We start from the raw sequence: 10352 nt of genomic DNA, 5'->3' as shown, positions 1-10352 counted from the left end.
GGTTCGTAGATACAAAGGTCGGTGAATTCAAAAAAGAGCTAGAATTCAAAAGGTCAAAGCCGAAGAATGCTGGGGATATTCAGCCAGCGGGGACCAATCTATGTGGATACTATGTCTGTGAGATGATCCGGAGATACACCTCTGAGCGGGTTCCGAGTGATACCAATGCTAAAAGGAATAACCTCCGGATGATGCTTAGTCCAGAAGCTCGCTTCCGACCACTTCAAGAGGAACTAGCTGGATGGTTCAGCAGGGAAGTCCTCCATCCTAAAGGAGAACACCATTACGAGGACGTAGAACTTTATATGCATTAAATTATGTATGGAAACTTGTTCAAAATTGTATATGGTCATCCGATGATATTGAATATATATTGTATATTCCTCTTGAATTCTTTTTGGTTCTAATTTCAAATTTGTTTGAAATTGTACATTCATATGCATGTATGTAGTACCGTAGAATATATGAAATTCCTTCAAAATTAAAATAAAGCACAAAAGAAATAAAACAATACAAATTAAACAGAAAACAGGTTTAGGGGGGGGCGCGCGGGCCTTTAGTCGCGGTTGGCCAGAAGAACCGCGACTAAAGGTCCTCCGCCCCGACGGCCGCCTGGCGCCCACGTGGACGGGCCTTTAGTCGCGGTTCTTAAGAAACCGCGACTAAAGGTGGGGGGCTTTAGTCGCGCTTAGTTGGTCGCGGTTGCGCAACCGCGACTAATGGCAGTTGCGAACCGCGACCAAAGGCCTTTTTTCCACCAGTGCCATCATCGACATGTCCCGCGGCCGCGACGAGGTCCGCCAAGCCATCCTCGACTCTGGCAAGGAGTACGGCTTCATCCAGGCTAGTTGCTCGCTCTCGATGGATCCATCTCATCAACAATAAAAAAATCCCACCTTTAAAAAAAAATTAAAATAAAATAACCAATCCACCTGCTTGAATTATCGGAATTGACCGACCAACTGGTAGTATTGCATTGCATGCAGGTGGTCAACCATGGCATCTCCGAGCCGATGCTGCATGAAATGTACGCGGTGTGCCATGAGTTCTTCGATATGCCTGCGGAGGACAAGGCGGAGTTCTTCTCTGAAGACAGAAGCGAACGCAACAAGCTCTTCTGCGGCTCCGCCTTCGAGACCCTAGGCGAGAAGTACTGGATTGACGTCCTCGAACTCCTCTACCCCTTGCCTTCGGGCGACACCAAGGACTGGCCCCACAAGCCACAGATGCTCCGGTAATAATAATTAAGCTGCAACCATTTAGGCCGACGAATCGAATGGCTTGCTTTCATGTCAACTGATCTTTGCGCCTTCGATTCTAATCTGCAGGGAGGTTGTTGGGAACTACACCTCGTTGGCAAGAGGCGTGGCCATGGAGATCCTGCGGCTGCTGTGCGAGGGACTGGGACTCTGGCCAGACTTCTTTGTCGGGGACATCAGCGGAGGCCGCGTGGTCGTCGATATCAACTACTACCCGCCTAGCCCGAACCCGAGCAGGACGTTGGGCCTGCCGCCACACTGTGACCGGGACCTTATGACCGTCCTCCTCCCCGGGGCCGTTCCTGGCCTCGAGATCGCCTACAAGGGCGGCTGGATCAAGGTCCAGCCCGTGCCAAACTCCTTGGTTATCAACTTCGGCCTACAGCTCGAGGTGACTTTTTTGCATCGTCGTTAAGTGTAATTACTAGTACTGAATATCCAGTAATAATATAATTCAGATTGCTCATTTCTTGGTTTTGCACTATATACACACTATATTCATGCATGCAGGTCGTGACCAACGGGTATCTGAAGGCTGTCGAGCACCGCGCGGCCACCAACTTTGCCGAGCCCCGGCTGTCAGTGGCCTCGTTCATTGTGCCGGCGGACGACTGCGTCGTCGGCCCTGCGGAGGAGTTCGTCAGCGAGGACAACCCGCCACGCTACCGCACCCTAACCGTCGGCGAGTTCAAGCGCAAGCACAACGTTGTCAATCTGGATTCCTCAATCAATCAGATCATTAACATCAATAACAACCAGAAGGGAATATGAAGCAGAACCAGGAGAAAGAGGATTTGCATCACTTCCTCGATCGTTCGAGAAAGGCCAAGTGATGCCAAGTTTTATTCTAATGTCTCTCAAGTCGCGACGGGTGTCAGTTACATCTAGCTGATACGAGATATTTAGTCGTGACATGTGATGAGATCGGACGTACCTGTCGTACGTGTTGGTGATACCAAGCAATACAAATGTGACCAATAAGTTGTATGTTTGAACTAAATAACGCAGAAAAGAGCACTATTCACCACATGGTCCAGCTCTAGTTAATCATGCTTAGTCACCAATTTACAATTACTTAGTTGTCGGATTACAAAAAGTTAGTGCTGGCTTTACAAGTACTTTGTTGTCGTATTAACCGTGCTAAATCACCAGATTATGAATACTTAATAGCCAAATATTTAAACATACTTAGTTACCAGATTATAAAAACAATAATTTCTTCGTAAACTAATGTAAGATCATTTGAAATACTATTTAAATAATCTAAACACTTTCATATTAGTTTACAGAGGAAGTGCTAGTTATCAGATTTGGATGTGCTTATTTGCCAGATATTTAGACTACTTAGTTGCCAAAAACAAATAGCATGCTTGCTTGCCGTATTATAGGTACTTGGTTTTCAATTTTGAAATAACTTAGTTGCCTGATTAGACATACTTATTTCTAAATTAAAAAATGTTTTTACTTGCAAGACACTTCTGTGCCAGGGTATTTAGTTGCCAAATTACAGGTACTCGGTTTTCAATTTTAAAACAACTTACTTGCCAGATTAGTTGTACTTATTTATAAACTAAGAATCTTTTACTTGGAAGATACTTTTGTGACAGGGCATTTAATTGCCAGATTATAGGTACTTGATTTACACTTTTAAAATAACTTAGTTACTAGACTAAATATACTTATTTTTAAACTAAAAATGCTTTTACTTGTCACATACTCTCTCTGTAAATTAATATAAGACATTTTAAAACACTACTACTCTTTTATGAGGGCATTTAGTTGCTACTCCCTCTGTAAATTAATATAAGACATTTTAAAACACTAATACTCTTTTGCGAGGGAATTTAGTTGCTACCCCCTATTTTCCTAAATATATAACGTTTTGACAGCTCAATTTAAGTTGGCAGAAAAGTCATATACTCCCTTCGTTCCTAAATATAAGCTTTTTTAAAGGTTTCACTATAAGACTATATAAAGATGTATATATGCATACTTTAGAGTACAAATTTACTCATTTTGCTTCGTATGTAGTCTCTAATAAAATCTATAAATACTTAGGAACGGAGGGAGTATTTAAAAACGGAGGGACTAGATCATAAATACAGTACTTGTTACCAAAATTTGTAAAAAAAAATAGTTTCAAACACTTGCTGTAGGTTTAAACCTTTATGCTTCCTGGATTTAAAACCATTTAGTAGGGTCATGTCTAGCACACTAGCGCACCACTCATAGCTCAGGTTGACTGTACTGCAGCAAAACTTACTATTTGACACACTGTAGCATCACGTCAGCAAGCAGTATGGCATTTGACACAATGTAGCATCACGTCAGCAACGCAATATTGGCATGTCAAGCAAATCGCAGCGCGTCGCCGCACGAAAAGGACAAGCTGCGCACACTTTAACTTAGATTTTTCCACTAAATAATAAGCACGGAATGATCTATACAGATTCTGGTCAATCATGTCGTACATACATTTTCTTTTTGGCATGAGCGTAACAATTATTATTATTATTATTTTTAGAAAAGGAGGATATACCCCCGGCCTCTGCATCTAGACGATGCATACAACCATTTTATTAATTATTCACAGAGACCATACAACGTAATACATCAGTTAGCCTGAAGCCACCATCTAGGCAACACATGTTGCTACTCCTATTCCTTGATGAAGGTGTGCTGAATATCCAGGCCAAATACCAAACAGATATCGCACCAAATCCTAACATATATAGTCTGATGCTCCACCCCAACCACCACTGAGACTGGATCCCAAACTGGTCCGGCGCAGAGGCCGCCTCCACCATCTACCATCGTACCCTCTCCAGAGCTAGAACAAACGCATCATCCTTGCGAGGTCTGCCGTCGACGCCACCACGGTGCCAGACAGCGTCACCATCCTGCATGTATCCGCCTACACGTGCCTATCGACGAACCACCGCAGCACCATGCCGCCGGGCTACACCGCATGGCTCACGGTAGAACAAACACCGCTCCTCCTCTTGTCCCGTTCACCCAGCACGTACTCCAAAACGATGCCCTCAGGAGGGAATCCACATCGAAGATGTCATCATCGCCCGACCGGTAGATCCAGATCTAAGGTTTCCCTCGGAGCATCACGAGTGTGGTGCCACGACCTGCAACAACGATGCCATGGGCTGGTAACGACGTCCTAGACGCCGCCATCGTCCGCCATGACCGAGGTCGACGCGGTTTTCACCGGAAGTCACGACCCCTCGATCTCGTGGCTGGATGGAACCGAGGGAGTCACGTCATGTAGACGAAGACCGCGTAACAAAGTACAAGTAGGAAAGTTAATATCGTTACAGGCTTCAGGAACTTTTGGGCTACTCACTGTGCAACGTGTTGGATGTGTTTCTGTACACAACGTGTAACAAAACAGGACTTGTAAAGGCCGGAGAGATGAGGAACTTTATTTAGACATTCTTGCAGATTTGTTCAGGGTTGTTGTTGTGAAATATGATGAAGCGTCTCAACCCTCCAGAGGAGAGCCTGCAGGTTTATATTGATAGAACGAGAGAACCTCTCGGTATGATTTCAATGTTCGGATTGAGTAGAAACACAAGAAGATATAGAATCTCAAACTACTTTAAACTACAACAAACTCTATCTATATCTCTAGCTATCCTTGGAACACAAGCTAGGTTAAACAGAGAGAAGAGGAGGAGATCAACCATGACTGCTGTCACATTATGTTACGTTCAATATCCCCCCTTAATCACAACTGCGCCGCAAGTTTAGATTACATTTGAACTCTTCAAAGCCTCTAGCTGGCAATGCTTTTGTAAACCCATCTGCAAGTTGATCCTTGGAGGGGATAAATCTGATTTCTAACTGCTTGTTTGCAACTCGTTCTGTGACGAAGTGAAAATCTATTTCAATATGCTTAGTCCTGGCATGAAACACTGTGTTAGCAGACAAGTGTGTAGCACCTAGATTATCACACCAAAGACAAGGAGGCAAAGCTTGTTGAATTTCAAGTTCCTTCAAAATAGACCGCAACCAAATCACCTCAGTTGTTGCATTTGCTAATGCTTTATATTTTGACTTTGTACTTGACCTTGAGACAATTGCTTTTTTCTTAGCACACCATGAAATTAAGTTTGGCCATAAAAAATTGCAAACCCACCAGTGGATCTTCTATCATAAAGACAACCGACCCAATCCGCATCGGAAAAGGCACTAATACGAGTAGATGAAGATTTTCTGAAAGCTAAACCGAGACTGGTCGTATTCTTCACATACTTGAGAATGGGCTTTGCTGCTGTCCAATGTGCAGTGGTGGGTGCATGCAGAACTGACAAACCTTGTTTACTGCAAATGATATATCAGGCCGAGTCAGAGACAAATACTGAAGGGCACCAACAATACTCCTATAACTGGTATTATCTTCCTGATTCAGGAGTTCTCCTTGAGTTAGAGTCAATGACTCTGAGCTGGACAAAGGTGTAGGTGACGACTTCCAATCCTTCATGCCAACTCTATTTAACAAATCATTTGCATATTTTTCTTGGGAGACATGAATACCATCCTTGATATTCTTTAGCTCAATTCCTAAGAAGAAATGCAAGTCCCCTAGATCCTTTAGAGCAAATTCTGAACTTAAATCCTTAAGCAAACGAGCAATTGCATCCTTAAGCAAACGAGCAATATCATCAACATATATTAGAACAAATATGGATGTCTTGAACTTGTTATAAATAAACAAGGATGTGTCAGATTTTGATGGCACAAACCCAAGCTGCTGCATATTTGCACTGAGGCGAGAGTACCATGCTCTGGGAGCGTGTTTCAGTCCATACAAGGCTTTATCAAGCTTACAGACATGAAATGGTGAATTCTTATACTCAAACCCTCAAACCCAGGAGGTTGCTTCATATACACTTCCTGTTCCAGAACACCATGAAGAAACACATTCTGCACATCTAGCCGTCGAAGACTCCATCCCTTGGAAACAACAAAGGATAAAACTAGACGAATAAAAGTAGCTTTAACAACAGGGCTGAAAGTGTCCTCATAATCAATGCCATAGCATTGCTTAAACCCCTTAGCTACCAGTCTTGCCTTATAACGATCAATGGTGCCATTGTTGGGGAACGTCGTATGGGAAACAAAAAAATTCCTACGCGCACGAAGACCTATCATGGTGATGTCCATCTACGAGGGGGATTTCAGATCTACGTACCCTTGTAGATCGCACATCAGAAGCGTTAATAAACGCGGTTGATGTAGTGGAATGTCCTCACGTCCCTCGATCCGCCCCCCGAACCGTCCCACGAACCGTCCCGCGATCCGTCCCACGATCCGCTTCGATCTAGTGCTGAACGGACGGCACCTCCGCGTTCAGCACACGTACAGCTCGACGATGATCTCGGCCTTCTTGATCTAGCAAGAGAGACGGAGAGGTAGATGAGTTCTCTGGCAGCATGACGGCGCTCTGGAGGTTGGTGGTGATCTAACCTCAGCAGGGCTCCGCCCGAGCTCCGCAGAAACGCGATCTAGAGGAAAAACCGTGGAGGTATGTGGTCGGGCTGCCATGGCAAAGTTGTCTCAAATCAGCCCTAATACCTCCGTATATATAGGTGGGAGGGGAGGGGCCTTGCCTTGAGTCTCAAGGAGCCCCAAGGGGGTCGGCCGAAGGGGGGAGGAGGATTCCTCCTCCAATCCTGGTCCAACTAGGATTGGAAGGTGGAGTCCTTCCCTTCCTTCCCACTTCCCCTTTTTTTATTTTCTCTTTGGTTTCTTTTTATCCTGCGGAGGGGCCCTCTTGGGCTTGCCCACCAGCCCACTAAGGGCTGGTGCGGCACCCCTAAGGCCTATGGGATTCCCCGGGGTGGGCTGCCCCCACAGTGAACATCCGGAACCCATTCGTCATTCCCGGTACATTCCCGGTTATTCCGAAAACCTTCCGGTAATCAAATGAGGTCATCCTATATATCAATATTCGTATCCAGACCATTTCGGAAACCCTCGTGACGTCCGTGATCTCATCCGAGACTCCGAACAACATTCGGTAACCAACCATATAACTCAAATACGCATAAAAGAACGTCGAACCTTAAGTGTGCAGACCCTGCGGGTTCGAGAACTATGTAGACATGACCCGAGGGACTCCTCGGTCAATATCCAATAGCGGGACCTGGATGCCCATATTGGATCCTACATATACTATGAAGATCTTATTGTTTGAACCTCAGTGCCAAGGATTCATATAATCCCGTATGTCATTCCCTTTGTCCTTCGGTATGTTACTTGCCCGAGATTCGATCGTCAGTATCCGCATACCTATTTCAATCTCGTTTACCGGCAAGTCTCTTTACTCGTTCAGTAATACAAGATCCCGTGACTTACACTAAGTCACATTGCTTGCAAGGCATGTATGTGATGTTGTATTACCGAGTGGGCCCCGAGATACCTCTCCGTCACACCGAGTGACAAATCCCAGTATCTATCCATACTAACTCAACGAACACCTTCGGAGATACCTGTAGAGCATATTTATAGTCACCCAGTTACGCTGTGACGTTTGATAGACACAAAGCATTCCTCCGGTGTCAGTGAGTTATATGATCTCATGGTCATAGGAACAAATACGTGACACGCAGAAAACAGTAGCAACAAAATGACACGATCAACATGCTACGTCTATTAGTTTGGGTCTAATCCATCACATGATTCTCCCAATGATGTGATCCAGTTATCAAGCAACAACACCTTGTACATAATCGGAAGACCCTGACTATCCTAGATCAACTGGCTAGCCAACTAGAGGCTTTGCTAGGGATAGTGTTTTGTCCATGTATCCACACATGTATCTAAGTCTTCATTCAATACAATTATAGAATGGATAATAAACGATTATCTTGATACAAGAATTATAATAATAACTTATTTATCATTGCCTCTAGGGCATAATTCCAACAGTCTCCCACTTGCACTAGAGTGAATAATCTATCCCTCACATCACCATGCGAATTACATTGTAATAAATGTAACACCCATACAGTTCTGGTGTTGATCACGCTTTGCCCATGGAAGAGGTTTAGTCAGGGGGTCTGCCACATTCAGATCCGTGTGCACTTTGCATATATTTACGTCCTCTCCTTCGACGTAGTCGCGCATGAGGTTGAAGCGTCATTTGATGTGTCTGATCTTCTTGTGAAACCGTGGTTCCTTTGCTAAGGAAATGGCACCCGTGTTGTCACAAAACAGGCTTATTGGATTTAGTGCGCTCGGCACAACTCCAAGATCCGTCATGAACTGCTTCATCCAGACACCCTCCTTAGCCGCCTCCGAGGCAGCCATGTACTCCGCTTCACATGTAGAATCAGCTACGACGCTTTGCTTGGAACTGCACGAGCTTACCGCACCCCATTAAAAATAAATACGTATCCGGTCTGTGACTTAGAGTCGTCCAGATCTGTGTCAAAGCTTGCATCGACCTAACCTTTTACGGCGAGCTCTTCGTCACGTCCATACACGAGAAACATCTCCTTAGTCCTTTTCAAGTACTTTAGGATATTCTTGACCGCCGTCCAATGATCCACTCCTGAATTACTCTGGAACCTGCCTGCCATACTTATGGCGAGGCTAACGTCCGGTCTAGTGCACAACATTGCATACATGATAGATCCTATGGCTGAAGCATAGGGGACGGTGCTCATATGCTCTCTATCTTTATCAGTTGCTGGTCACTGAGTCTTACTCAATCTCGTACCTTGTAAAACTGGCAAGAACCCCTTCTTGGACTGTTCCATTTTGAACCTCTTCAAAACTTTATCAAGGTATGTACTTTTGGAAAGTCCTATCAGGCGTTTCGATCTATCCCTATAGATCTTAATGCCTAGAATGTAAACAGCTTCTCCTAGGTCCTTCATAGAGAAACTTTTATTCAAGTAATCCTTTATGCTCTCCAAAAACTCCACGTTATTTCCAATCAGCAATATGTCATCCACATATAATATTAGAAACACCACAGAGCTCCCACTCACTTTCTTTTAAATACAAGATTCTCCAACCACTTGTATAAACCCAAATGCTTTGATCACCTCATCAAAGCGTTTATTCCAACTCCGAGATGCTTGCACCAGTCCATAAATGGATCGCTGGAGCTTGCACACTTTGTTAGCATTTTTAGGATCGACAAAACCTTCGGGTTGCATCATATACAACTCTTCCTTAAGAAAACCGTTAAGGAACTCCGTTTTGACATCCATGTGCCAGATTTCATAATCGAAAAATGCAGCTATTGCTAACATGATTCTAACGGACTTAAGCATCGCTACGGGTGAGAACGTCTCATTGTAGTCAACTCCTTGAACTTGTGAAAAACCCTTTGCCACAAGTCGAGCTTTATAAACGGTCACATTACCATCAGCGTCCGTCTTCTTCTTAAAGATCCATTTGTTCCGAATAGCCTTGCGGCCTTCAGGTAGTACTTCCAAAGTCCACATTTTGTTTTCATACATAGAACCTATCTCGGACTTCGTGGCCTCCAGCCATTTGTTGGAATCCGGGCCCACCATTGCTTCTTCATAATTCGCAGGCTCATTGTTGTCTAATAACATAATTGATAAGACGGGATTACCGTACCACTCTGGAGTAGTACGCGGTCTCGTCGACCTGCGAGGTTCGACGGGAACTTGATCTGGAGTTTCATGATCATCATCATTAACTTCCTCCTCAACCGACATCACAACTACAGGGGTTTCCCCTTGCCTTGCGCCACCATCCAGAGGGATGAGAGGTTCGATAACCTCATCAAGTTCTATCTTCCTCCCACTCAATTATCTCGAGAGAAACTCCTTCTCGAGAAAAGCTCCGTTTTTAGCAACAAACACTTTGCCCTCGGAATTGAGATATAAGGTGTACCCAACTGTCTCTTTTGGGTAACCTATGAAGACGCACTTTTCCGCTTTGGGTTCGAGCTTTTCAGGCTGAAGCATTTTGACATAAGCATCACATCCCCAAACTTTAATAAACGACAACTTTGGTCTTTTGACATACCACAGTTCGTATGGTGTCGTCTCAAAGGATTTTGATGGTGCCCTATTTAAAGTGAATGCAGTTGTT

General features: G+C 44.3%; 1 protein-coding gene across 1 annotated transcript; it reads left to right on the top strand.

Annotated features, from left to right (window-relative positions):
* Window positions 1-769: 769 nt before the first annotated feature.
* LOC123410966 (mugineic-acid 3-dioxygenase-like) lies at window positions 770-2124 on the top strand. The gene is made up of 4 exons (XM_045103884.1): window positions 770-843; window positions 987-1234; window positions 1329-1650; window positions 1770-2124. Exons 1-4 carry the CDS (start codon window positions 775-777, stop codon window positions 2028-2030), a joined length of 900 nt encoding a protein of 299 aa, XP_044959819.1. The 5' UTR covers window positions 770-774; the 3' UTR covers window positions 2031-2124.
* The last annotated feature ends 8228 nt before the right edge of the window (window positions 2125-10352 follow it).

This window comes from Hordeum vulgare, chromosome 7H (assembly GCF_904849725.1).
Source record: "Hordeum vulgare subsp. vulgare chromosome 7H, MorexV3_pseudomolecules_assembly, whole genome shotgun sequence".
Taxonomy (NCBI): Eukaryota; Viridiplantae; Streptophyta; class Magnoliopsida; order Poales; family Poaceae; genus Hordeum; species Hordeum vulgare.
This window is presented reverse-complemented; position numbering and strand designations above follow the sequence as displayed.